Source organism: Thermochaetoides thermophila, assembly GCF_000221225.1.
Source record: "Thermochaetoides thermophila DSM 1495 unplaced genomic scaffold scf7180000011806, whole genome shotgun sequence".
Classification (NCBI taxonomy): domain Eukaryota; kingdom Fungi; phylum Ascomycota; class Sordariomycetes; order Sordariales; family Chaetomiaceae; genus Thermochaetoides; species Thermochaetoides thermophila.
The window spans coordinates 1,719,151-1,731,854 of record NW_006383023.1 but is presented as its reverse complement, the minus strand read 5'-3'; the positions used below and the strand labels follow the sequence as shown (position 1 = coordinate 1,731,854).

General features: G+C 52.7%; 3 protein-coding genes and 1 pseudogene across 4 annotated transcripts; 1 reads left to right on the top strand and 3 right to left on the bottom strand.

Annotated features, from left to right (window-relative positions):
• Positions 1 to 562: 562 nt before the first annotated feature.
• On the top strand, positions 563 to 1,687 carry CTHT_0004880 (glyceraldehyde-3-phosphate dehydrogenase-like protein; the record flags this gene model as incomplete). Its single annotated transcript, XM_006690963.1, has 3 exons — positions 563 to 688; positions 745 to 1,429; positions 1,482 to 1,687. 3 exons carry the CDS (start codon positions 563 to 565, stop codon positions 1,685 to 1,687), a joined length of 1,017 nt encoding a protein of 338 aa, XP_006691026.1.
• Positions 1,688 to 4,721: 3,034 nt separating this feature from the next.
• CTHT_0004870 (uncharacterized protein) lies at positions 4,722 to 7,736 on the bottom strand (the record flags this gene model as incomplete). Its single annotated transcript, XM_006690962.1, has 4 exons — positions 4,722 to 6,129; positions 6,311 to 6,727; positions 7,189 to 7,260; positions 7,696 to 7,736. 4 exons carry the CDS (start codon positions 7,734 to 7,736, stop codon positions 4,722 to 4,724), a joined length of 1,938 nt encoding a protein of 645 aa, XP_006691025.1.
• Positions 7,737 to 8,815: 1,079 nt separating this feature from the next.
• On the bottom strand, positions 8,816 to 9,214 carry CTHT_0004860 (annotated as a pseudogene; the record flags this gene model as incomplete). The annotated part of the gene is made up of 3 exons: positions 8,816 to 8,969; positions 9,025 to 9,086; positions 9,137 to 9,214. Coding segments are annotated over 3 exons (294 nt in total).
• Positions 9,215 to 9,677: 463 nt separating this feature from the next.
• On the bottom strand, positions 9,678 to 10,133 carry CTHT_0004850 (uncharacterized protein; the record flags this gene model as incomplete). The annotated part of the gene is made up of 1 exon (XM_006690961.1): positions 9,678 to 10,133. The coding sequence occupies one exon, from the start codon at positions 10,131 to 10,133 to the stop codon at positions 9,678 to 9,680; it is 456 nt and encodes a 151-aa protein (XP_006691024.1).
• Positions 10,134 to 12,704: the final 2,571 nt, after the last annotated feature.

Here is a 12,704-nt window from a genome sequence, read left to right as displayed (position 1 = left end):
ACGCTCATGCCACCAGCACGCTGTCTGCCTTTCTCCCTCTCTCTCTTTCGTCCCATAAGCTCTTCAGCCGTCTTTCAGCTCTTTAGGACCTTTCCTTTTCGATCAGTCCTGCCCACGCCCGCCCAGGCTCGTTGCCCATCGAACTCAACAGCTCGCTTCATCAACACAGTCCCAGCAGGTGAGTATCCATGACCTATGATATTACCTACCTACCTATGAGTTCACCCAGGGACCCCCCCACGCACCCCGCACTGCCCATGGCAACGTGTGGCCGCCCAGGGCGACGAGGTTCCTTGCAGTCCTTGTCGGTCTTGTCGCGCCCCGCCTGAATCGGACCTCAGAAACGAGCAGAACTCCAAATTGCTGCCATTTCCTGACCGGTTCCGGCCCCTTCTCCCACCGTGCCAGCAACTCATTATAAAATCTTGCTCCATCCTCCTGGGGCTTCCATTCGGTCTCTTTGCTTTCTCCGTCTCAGAGCCCGTCTCATAACCCGTCTCGCTCTCAACCCCTCATCACACTTTCATCCACGAACTCCATACTTACTCTCTCCACAGTCAAAATGGTGATCAAGGTCGGCATCAACGGTTTCGGCCGCATTGGCCGCATTGTCTTCCGCAATGCCCAGGAACACCCTGAGGTCGAGGTCGTCGCTGTCAACGATCCCTTCATCGAGACCAAGTACGCTGTAAGTGCTCCGGCAAAATGCATCAAGCCCTGGATCGCCGCTAATGTCCCCCACAGGAGTACATGCTCCGCTATGACTCGACCCATGGCCAGTTCAAGGGCACTATCGAGGTCGATGGCACCGACCTGATTGTCAACGGCAAGCGCATCAAGTTCTACCAGGAGCGCGACCCCTCCAACATCCCCTGGAGCGAGACTGGCGCTGAGTACATCGTCGAGTCCACCGGTGTCTTCACCACCACCGAGAAGGCCTCGGCCCACCTGAAGGGCGGCGCCAAGCGCGTCATCATCTCGGCCCCCTCGGCCGACGCCCCCATGTACGTCATGGGTGTCAATGAAGACACCTACGACGGCAGCGCCGCCGTCATCTCCAACGCCTCGTGCACCACCAACTGCCTGGCTCCCCTCGCCAAGGTCGTCCACGACAAGTTCGGCATTGTCGAGGGTCTGATGACCACTGTCCACTCCTATACTGCCACCCAGAAGACCGTCGACGGTCCCTCCGCCAAGGACTGGCGTGGTGGCCGTGGTGCTGCCCAGAACATCATCCCCAGCAGCACCGGTGCCGCTAAAGCCGTCGGCAAGGTCATTCCCTCGCTCAACGGCAAGCTGACTGGCATGGCCTTCCGTGTCCCCACCGCCAACGTTTCCGTCGTCGACCTCACCTGCCGTCTGGAGAAGGAGGCCACTTACGACGAGATCAAGCAGGCCATCAAGGAGGCCGCTGAGGGCCCGCTCAAGGGTAGGTTTCTAACCTTCAAAGCCTTGTCTGAATCCCAGCTAACATTGTCTAGGCATCCTCGCCTATACCGAGGACGATGTCGTCTCTGCCGACCTCCTCGGCAACCCCAACTCCTCCATCTTCGACGCCAAGGCTGGCATCTCCCTCAACAAGAACTTCGTCAAGCTCGTCAGCTGGTACGACAACGAGTGGGGCTACAGCCGTCGTGTCCTCGACCTCATTGCCCACGTTGCCAAGGTTGATGCCAGCAAGCAGTAGCTCGGTTGCGCCCCCCGTTTGTAGTTGAAGACTTTCTTCCTTTTGTAGCAACACGCGACAGCTTACGGCATCGAATAGGTAGCCGGGTTTAATGGAAAAAAAAATGAACAAACTGGTCCTGTTATGTGTGCAATGCGTGCTTGTGTTGATTCCTCAGAGTGTCTCTTACATAGCCTGACATCTGCTGCGGTGAGACTGTTTCTGGGAAGCTTGGTTCCTCCAAGTCATGCCTATTTCAACGCTCTCAAAGATAAGTTCTAGCAGCGAGATGCCGTCATTGTTTCGTGCTGTACACAGCCATCCTCTTTGTTGAACACTTTGTTTGCTTCCCAATGACATTCTCTGCTGCTACCGGAGGCAAGCCTTTAGGCTTAAGTCAAGAAAAATGGAGAAAGCTGGAAATTTGGGGGAGTCATCCCGTAAGCCGGATCAAACGGCAGCTGTCAGAAATGTTCTGAATTAAACCTAGAAGCATGGCTTTTGGAAGGGATCATCTTTGAGCCTTGAAATCCAACAGAGCAGGCGGATGGGGCAGCCAGGGTTAGGATCTTGTAGAGAACTACTCGTCGCTCTCGTAGATGGATGACCGTACCGCCAAGGAGAGGAGGGTGAGAAACTGTTACGGTTCGTAAGTTCGGAAACGTTTAAAATTTTCGGTCGCTCTGAGCAACGGTGCGTGTTTTACGAACGGTCCTGGATATAAGGACACTGTAGGACTTCAACGTTTGTCCTATAGACGTTTCAATGGCCAAACGTTTGGTTGGGCCAAGCATTGACGCCTCGAGACATTTAGCTGACCAGGCGTTGACGAGTTCGGCTGGGGTTTGAAGCCATTCGGACAGTGTTGGATCGTTCGGGACGGAGTAAGGGCACCTCACCTATAGGCTCTGCACTGCTGGGTTACGACGGCTTGATTGGCTGGATCTACCTATTGTTGTCGGCCCGGACGGATCGGGTCCTCCTCCCGGCTCTTGCTTCATCTCTCCTACTTACTCCCTTCTGCTGCTACTCTGTTGACAGATACCACTATCACCTCCTCAATGGTATCCAATATGCTTTATGCTTTTTACTCAGCGCGCACCACATAAAGCCAAGGCCAATGTTCCAGCTGACGTGAGAAATATACCTAGTAGAGGGGCAAACCTTGAAATGGTTCGGCAAAGTGTAAGCAAACCTGTTTAAGGAGTATAGTAGTCACTGGAATCTGAGGAGTATAGTTAGTTGACTTGTACCGAATATCCATAATTACACTTATCAGGATAGAAACTACGTACCTAAGTCTAGCTTTATGGAAGGGAATCGAGCGTAGGACGAACGGGCTGAAGGTATATTAGACGAAGAATCGGGTTAATGACGGAGGATGGATGGGATGAAGGAAGTTGGGCCGCCCCGGGGGGGGGGCGGTTAGGAAGATGACAGAGCTAATCGAACTCTGGGTCTTGAAATTCTTCTGATGGGTTATAGGAGGACACTTGCCCTACCTAGAAGCATTTTGTTAAGCTCAGTGCCAAAAGGTAGAAACATCCAGTCGACAAACTATCATAGAATCGTCTTGATCGTAGAAACACTTGACATACTGAACGTTGTATTTAACCTCTTTTTATATGATAGGGTACCTAAGAAATGATAGTAGCTCTATAGACGTTTAGTCATTGGTAAAACATCCGTAGGGTTCGCCTGCCGTGCAAATGTTAGTTTCTATAAACATCTATAGCTTCAGACGTCTTGTCATGACCCACCCGCTCGACAACGATTGAAATTTTCTAGACTGTTTTTTACCGTCATCTTACAGTATCCTGCACGCCCTGTCTGCATATAGTGGGTCATATCACGTGACCACCACGATCAAGATGGCCGCGCTCATCGCTCACTTCATCGCATTGCGTTCTTCCTTTCTTTCCTTCTTTTTATGCACAGTGGGGTTTGACTAGAATAGTATAGATTATTTCCCCCTCTTCCTTTCATTCCTTTTCTGTACTTGCATTAGAGGAGGAGGAGCTCGTCATCCGCACAACGATTGTGTGCCCATTTGTTTGATAAGGAGAGTAGGCAAAAAGTTAGGCAGGTAGCTAGCCAGTTGATTTTTTTGTTATTGTTACGATCACACATGCATCATAAACACGATATTGTTTCTCAAGAGGGAAATAAACCTGAGAAAATATCAAAAATTCCCGTTGAAAGCCATATCTAAAGCACTTTTAGGTGTTTTAACTAGGCTGGTATGCTCCTTCCAACACGTCGGCAACTTTTGAGCACGTCAATTAGGTAGTTTGTATGAATCTCCTCCATTATTATCAGCTAGCTTATCTGCTCTGTTTATTCCTGATTCCTGGCTTTTTACTCCTTAACGTTCTGTACAAGCTCATCGTTGCCATCCCCAAAGAACGTATCCTCTATGAGGTCCATCTACGGGCATCTTCCATAGCACCATTATTACTAAGAGGGAAGGTTCCAAAGGTTGCCTGCGTTCCCTATCTTGCATCCCTATTTTCCACAGAGAAGAGATACTTAGCAAAGCAAAAAGGTAAACTTATCGATAGTATGCCCATAGGAACCCCATTCTTCCATCAAAAGCAAATCCATGCAGGCAGTACCTAAATAATCTTTACACGAATGACGATGCACACTTTCTTTCAACCTTTCAGTCAACCCTTCTCCAGGTAACTCCTTGTCTCCAGGTAAGTAAATCCTCATGCCGTAGCGCACCCAAGTCCCACTCTCGTCAATCTATAATCACCCTATTCCTGCACCACAACATAGTAAGAATCGACACCCTTGGTTATAAAACGAAAAAAAAAAAATACCCCATCCCCAGATTAATGAGAACGAGCCGGCCTTTATCTATCCCAAACCTAATGAGGATGGGACCGTGATAATAATGGAAGTGTCGATCCTTGATGAAATTCTCATCCCCAACTTAATGACAATGAGAGGACGGTATTGATCATTCCCAAGTTGATGAGAATGCACCAGTTGTCATGGTGTGGTGGCGGTAGGTAGGTAGGTAAACGTTGACGTTGGGCTCGGAGCTCTACTAGAACCCCACCCCCCCAACCTCCTCCCCCACGATCTTCTTCAAGCTCCTCTCCGTCGCCTCCGTCCTCATCTCGCACGCGCGTGCCTCCCTCTCCAGTTTATCCCACTGTCTGAGCGTGCGCCTCAATTTCTCCTGCTTCGCCATCAACTCCTGCCGGATCCTCTCCTCCTCATCCCTCGCTGCGCGCTGCTTCGGGTCCGTTTCATACGGAGGCAACTGCGACGGGTCGACTTTCCCACCGGGAATGATGGGTGGCATGGTGTTGATGAGGTTTTGCGCGAGGGTTGGACGAGGGTGGTGGTGCAGACCGTGGGACGGACCCGTAGGCGGGTTGAAGGACTTAGGGCCGGCTGGGGGGGTAGTGCTGGGGACAACTGGGGCGGGCTGGGATGAGCCAGTGGAAGAGACGGATGAGGGTTGTGATGCGCGCGGCCCGGTCGGGATGCCGATGGGCGCGGTGTTGGCTCCTGTGGTGGAGATGGGGCCTGCAGGAGGCATAGTGGGCGAGACGGACTGGCTGCTGGCACTGGAGATGCTGTGGCGGCTGGGACCGGCGGGCCAACCGCCTCGGCCGCCGCGTGCAGAGAAGCTGCCGCCTCTCGGGGGCACATAACCGCGAGGGCCGGCAGGGGGCACAGGGCTGGTGGTGCCGGTACGAGCAGGGCCGCTGGGTGCCTGGGGCGGGTGACGTGGAGACGGACCTTGGGGCGCTGTAGGAGCAGGCAGATTGCGAGCCGCAGCTGGGCCGGAGGGAGGAGCACGAAGCGCTGCAGGCCCTCTCGGCGGAGACCTCACCGGGGTAGCGTTGGCTTCGGTTGCCAGGGGCTTAGGAGCGGGCTGAGCGACTTGGACAGGCTCAGGTTGGGAGGCCGGCTTGGGGGGCTCGCGACCATCGCGCAAGTCGCGCTCTTCACGCTTCTCGCGGTCGTCACGGATGTCACGCCGGTCACGATCATCTCTAGTTTCGCGGGGCTCACGGATGTCGCGTGTCTCACGAAGGTCCCGATCCTGACGAGGCTCTCGAATCTCACGCGTCTCGCGAGGGGCGTCCCTGTTGTCCTTGAAATCTCGAATGTCGCGGGCCTCTCTAGTCGGAAGCGATGCGGTAGTCGGAGTAGGCGCGTTGGATGCGTGAGATCTGGCTGGCGACTGCGGCGCAGAGCGGTCGTCTCGACGGATTGAAGCAGCGCGGGGAGAAGAACGACCCGAAGCAGAACGAGAATGCATGGGTCCAGTGTTGATAGGCTCGCGTTGAGGCGGCAGAGAAGGGCGACGAGGGGGGTAGCGATCATCACGGTCGCGACGGTCACCGCTCCTTGAGCGAGGGCGGTAAGAATTTGAACCAGGCGGCGGAGATCGTCTCAAGGGAGAGCGGCGGAAGCGGTCCGGCAGGGGAGAGCGAGACCTGCGTCTGGCCATGAGTAAGCACTGATTAAGAAAACAGAAGTGTAGGGAGTTGGGGGTCAGAGCTGAGCGCAAGGTATGTGGTGCGGAAAACTTGCGAGATAGCGAGGGAAGTGTGCACAAGTGGTGAAGGGTTGGGGGAAAAGTTGGAAACTGCAAGTCGGTCAGCGGTCCAAGCTTACCTGGAATCTCGGGGATCAAAGTCCCTGCGATCGTCTCGGCGATCATCTCTCCTGTCATCCCATCTATCGTCGCGACGGGGCGAGCCATATCGAGGAGGAGATCTTCTGGGAGGGCTGCGGTCGCGGCGAGGGGGGGACGGTCGACGAAGGGGACTGCGCGGTCGGCTACGACTGCGGCGCCAGCGCTCACCACCGCCAACAACACGGTCTCGGGACCTGGGCCTGCCTCTGAAGCGATCTGGGCTGCGGGAACGGCGACGCGGGGACCGACTCGGCACGTAGCTATCGCTTGTCGCGGGGGGAGGGCTGCGAGCCCTATCTCTTAGAGGGCTGCGCATTCTCGGCGGAGACCGATCGCGATTATAAGGGCGGTAGGACTCTCCGGCTCCGTAACGCCTAACCTCGCCGTCCTCGTATCTGATGATCGCGGTAGGAAGAAGGTTAGCAAAATAGTCGTTGACAAGCTCAGCCGCTGGATGGTTAATGAAGCTGTTTCTGCCACGAAAAGACAGACGGCCAGAAAAAGAAAGATTGAATGTGTGTCAGTACAAAGAGCAAGAAAACAAGAGTGCGAAACAAAGAGCAAGAGAGTTAGCGCCAGTAAGAAAACTAGGAAGAGGAATTGAGCTGTGCCCCATTTCTGAACACCTTAACAAGTACGCAGGGCGAATCCCATTCACCCCATTGAGTCGGGGGTGAGGTGACTCCGAGCTAGAAGGGTGAAAAGAACCAGTCCTGCTGCTAACAACTGGCACGGCATTACCTCTGATGAACACAGAGGGGCCACAAATCCAAGATGCTGTTGCTGTTGCCATTGGTGTTGGCATCGCGGGAAAAGCAGACGGACTAGGAATGACGAAGAAACCGATTGGACTGACCCCAAGGGATCTGCGTTAGCCCTGATGAGCGGGGGCGGGGAAGAAGACTGCCGGTCAGCAGCGGCAGCAGTCCTGGTGATGGCGAGGTGACTTCTTGCAAAGTTTGTGACAACATTGTGAGAAAAGAGGAAAAAGAAGTTTGCAACGAGCACTTGTTTGTGAGAGATAAACCCTCGCCGAGGGCAGCCGCCCCGGCGCGGAGCTGTCATCAGGGATGTCGATGTCGCGACTCAAGAGTCTAGTGCTGGTTGGCTTCCAGTCGCATGACGTTCTCCTGTGCTGATCTCACTTGCGTGAGATTGGGGCAAACTGCGAAAATCACCGGCCTCGGACATCAGCAACAAGCCATAGGACTAGTGAAACTTGCCGTCACCAAGCACTGTACTTGACCTTAGAACCCAGTCGAGCTCGCCATCACCAGGCTCTAACAGTTGACAATGGAAGAAAGCCGAGTTCACGGCGAGCTACCGGAAGCAGTCAACAGGACGCAACGCAGCCAAGCCATACCGGTTTCTGAGATATTTGGCGTCTTCAATAGACAAGATCATGGTATTCGTTTTGGCGCTTGTTGTCATATGGTTAACTGTTATCCATCAGTTCGTCTTGGTTCCCTCTGTCGGATCGTTGGCTATTGTCCATCGGTTCGTCCTCTCCAGACTCCGAGATCAGCTTGCCCTCGTCTTCGCTATACATCGGCAAAGGGTAGCATGAATCGCTACCAAGTGAGAGTGTTGGCCAGCTGTGGGGGGGGGTTTCCGAGGAACCAGGGTTTTCGTAGCCAATGAATCCCTCTCATGCCTTGGGGGGGAGGGGAGCGTTTTGATCGTTGACTCGTTGGCTTGAAAAATCTTTTTTTTCTTTGCCTCTAGCTGTCCTTATGGACTCCCCATCGGAGGTGACTTCAAGTCGAGCATACCATTGCCGGGATGCCATCACAGTCAGAAGAAAGGAGCTGGATTGATATCATCGGCAGGTGGTCATCGTCAGGGACGACAGCAGGACAGTAGCTGAGTTCGCATAGACATGAAGATCAAGTCGAATGTGTTTAGATGATAAGCAGACATCAAGTCAACGTGTTAAGCCACTGTTGAAGGGAATAGCTGTCAGTGTTCATAAAATGAGCTGACCTTGAAGAGGCAGTCATCACGAGCAAGGTCGTAGGCTGAGCTCATTTATTAGGTGATAACTGCGCATGAAGATTTTGGCTGAACCTTTTTGTGTTCAAGCCAGCTTATCAGCTCGGGAAAAAGCCCGACATGTTATGTATGGGCAGTGACTGTCAAAGGTGTTTAAGAGGATAACTTAGAGCTGGTTCTCCTGCATGTCGTCCCGTCGGCAGGCTCTTTTGCTCAGTCGTGTGCCTTCATCATGCTCTGTACTTCCCAGGCACCTTCTAGGCTGGTTGCTTCAGGTTTTGCATCAGATGTTACTGTTTCTGGAACAGCTAAGCTCTGCTCTGAAAAAGAGCAGGACCACCACAGGATTCTGCGCGCGCATTTGATCGGCTGCTAATCATCATCATCCCTATCTCGTTTGTGCTTGGTACAGTGACCATCTGCGAAACTTTAAGCGTGCTATTGCCTGGTGCCATGGGCTCAACAGGCGCGAACAAGCTGTCCTCTGCAAATCACTCTGCAAGGAGCAGCTGGTTGGCCTGAACTTCTTGTGAAGAAGCATGTGTTTGGGCAAGACCAGAAGAGACGACTGGGTTTGGGAAGGCGGCATTGTTGGTTTGATCATTGTCTGTCTGGATAAGACAAGAGCTTATGAGGCTCACAGTTCTCATATCAGTGTTAGCTTTGAACATGTCATTAGTTTTTCTGTGAAGTAACTTACCAAAACATTTTCCTAGTCATCGCTTGGATAGTCAAGATGATTAGGGGACTCAGGTCCCTGGACTTAAATATTAGCTAGGATTACATCGTCCTTTTTCAATCAGGCAACTCACCAAAACATGTTCATCCCGATTCTTATGGATATTCTCATCCGAAGTTCTCAGAGCAGATGAATCCTGGATGATGTCCATGTTGACTTCACCAATGGACGTGATCTTTGTCGTTATTATTGCTATTGTCGACGCCCATACCCACTTCTAACAACCCCAGAGTGATGCCAGCAAAATAGGCCTTAAATTCGACCCTATCTTCACCGGGTTGACTCTTCTCCAAGGTGGGTTTTCTCGGCCTCTTCATTCGAGCTAGTGCCCAGCGTCTAGTCCGGAGTACTTTCCTTGCCTGAGCTAACTTTGTTTTACCTCCCCGCGGCGATCCTAGCCCAGAGCTTTTAGAAATGTTTTTTCCAACTCCTCTTCATCTGCTGAGGAGCTCTCGGTATCCATCAGCTCGGGCGTATTTTCATCAACAGAGTCTCCATCCAAGACCCCCTCTTTAAGGACATCTGGAGCTCAACCCTGACGCAATCGGCTTGGAACCATGGGCCATGACATAGGATCAACAAGCAGGTGCGTACACTCAGCCACCTTGTCAGCCTTACTGATCCTCCCGGCGACTGTCTGGTCCCAAAAATCCAGAAGCGCCCTGCCGCTGCTGATGTGTACCCAGACCAGCTCCTCCAGAACACTGCCCATGCATTGCAGCTCTGAAGACTTCATGCAGGCGCTCGAGACTGAGACTGGTGACGGCCTCGAACTGGGTCTCAGTCAACAAGCGAAGACCGTACGGGCCGTAGAAGGCCAGCCACTTCTTCAGCCAGTCAGGCACTTCCCGCTCCCGCTGGGCGATGTACGACCGCCAGAGTATGACCGTCTCCTTGCGGGCGGCGTGCGGCATCATTGTCTCGCTGGGCTGCGGGGCACCGATCTGGGAAAGGTGCCAGCGCCGAACTGACACTCCAGAGAGGGGGCGAATATCGGTTGGGGCGGCGCTCTCTGTGGTGACCAACTCGGGGAACTCACTGGTGGCGAAGGCAAATGGGCCCTCTCCCATGGCAACAGGAGTGGCATGTTAAATGCCGTCCTATATTTCTAGGTAGCTGGCGCTAATAGGCGAGGATCCGCGGATCTCTTGCACCTTCATCAACGCGGCCGCCAGGGAAACCGTGGCTGGGGCGACTGGCTCTTGGATGGCGAAGGGGTCAATTGGCCAGTCTGGGGCCTCGGGGGGCCAGGGGGGGGGGTAATCTTGCTGATTTTCGTCAACAAGACCTAAGATAAGAGACTTTTTTCTTCTCCTTCTCAAGTCTCGTGATGTGTTGGATCGATGCCGGAGACTGTCATGATGCATTTTAGAATGAAGATGGGCAAGTTTGCCGTCTTCGGGGGTCAGGGTAGCCAGGGCTGCCAGGTTATTGACCTTCTCGAGCCACTCATTCAAAAGGACTTCAAAGTTGCCAACGATTCTCCTCGTCCTTATATAGCTTCAGCAGCTGCTCGCGGACAGAAGAGCGCTTAATCCAGCTCTTCTTGTACGTGGACGACATGGTGGTGGATGAAATTCCTGCTGAGCGGACTTTGAGAATTCCGGTGTCTCTGGTAGATTCAGCCAATATGGGGAGTAATGCGGCTGCTTAAGCTTCAGTGGCTGCATGATTGGGTTGAAGCGGGCAAAAACTCGAGTCCCAGCGGTCCAAGCGATGATGGTCATGATGGCATCGTAAAACCAGATGAGCTTCGCACGGGAGCACGAGGCAGCAGAATCGTGCAACAAAGGCGAAAGGCGCAAGGTCTTCCCAGGGCGAGGGGGGGAAGCCATCTTGATTGAATCTTGACTTGTTTATGACGAAATTTAGGGAGGAAATCTCCCGTCCTAACCCTCGCTGGGACCCTTTGCTCCCATTCCCCAGGAGCGGATCCACTCCGGCAAACCACCCGTTGACCTGCCAACGTCTATGGCCAGCTGTCGACAACTGCTGCAAAACGGTGCCGTCCCAATGGCCGGGTGGTCTTCTTTGTGCTGGTGAGCTTAGGAAAGGTTTTGTATATATCCATCTTGGACTTGCTGGGTGTTCTGTGTCGAGCGTTGATGTGATGGAAGCATTATTGTTTGTTGATGAGGGCAGCCTTGGGTATGCATTGACCGAATCGGGTAATGGTGAGGGCGCAAACGGGGGTGTGTACCAAATGGGATGGTGGAGTGGAGGTTCAGACAGCGTTGAGATGGTAATTGGCTGTATCTGGTCGCGAGACTGCGCGCATCGCAGCGTACACCGCCCGATTGTAAACAGTTGTCATATATATATATATATATATACCATCATCGTCCTCTAATCTGGTGTACTCCTCATGACGATGTCGGAGCATGGCGTGTCGTATTTATAACGTCATCTTTTCTTCCCTCAGATACCATGGAGTGTGAGGGTCGATGACAATCATGCCGACAAAACCAATAAACCCCACAGGACCCTTCATCCCATCTCTCTCTTATCCTCGAGGCCATTATCTCCTCTCCCTGACAACCACCATAGGCAACATGGCGGTAAGGCGCTCGATGACAAAGTAATACAAAGCAAACGCTAGCATCAATCCGATACCCATCACTTGAATCTCGTGGGCATCGGATCAATCTGCTAACGAACAAGTAGGCACTCATAGGCGACTCACTTGAGATGGCATTGCCTGGAAGCGATGGAACTGGCGCTAACTCAGCTCACTTGAGAGTTAAGACAAAAAGGCAGAACAGAATGACAATAGAAAAACAATGCGTAATAAAAGCCGTGTACAAAAACATGATCATCAACGAACGCTGAAGAAAACTCTCAACTCACCTCCTACTCCGCTCCATCTTGGACCAAATCTGTTCGCTGGCCTGCCGTTGCAACAGGTAAATTTCAAGACTCTCGCTCTCTAAGGTAACGAGGCAACCGAGCCTGCTTCTATCTCTCTCGACTGCGCGCTTTGGTGTTCACTGACCCAGCTTCTCTTGCAGTTCCTCCGTCGAGGTCGAGTTGGCATCAAGGGGCGAGTTTGGCAGAAGGATGTCGTTGACACGAGACGTCGTTGAGGTTCGCAGAAAAACAAGTCAAAAAAAGGCACAAAGGGACAAGCGCCAAAAATGCCGGCTCCACAGACGCGGCTCGCGACAGCGCCTCTTCCTTGCAGGGGAAGGGTGCTTCTTGGCTTCTTGGTTTTTGGCCCCTTGCCCAGATATTGTTATCCTTATCGATAATTCATATCGATACGGATTATGCCGCTAAAGGGTTATCGGGAGACGAGTGGCGATACTGCAGGATGACGTCACGTGAGATGGACATGCTTTCAGGGTCTTTGCCGATGAGGAGAGGGTTGGATCACAAAAGTTTGAGTTGAGCAGGTGAAGGTGTGTAGAAAGTAAATGTGTATGAAACGATCTTTATGTGCCAGTTTAGGTACTATGATTGCATTATCGTACAGCCCCTGCGAAGTATCTAAACTCACCTGCCCCTTTGGTTGACTCACTCCAAAAACTCCCAAACCTCTTCAGTTCCTCACTACCCCATCACCCACCCGTATCAAACTCCAGAAGTAAACCCCCTCTCAAGCCCCTATATTCCCCAAGAAGCAAACTATCAAACTATTTACC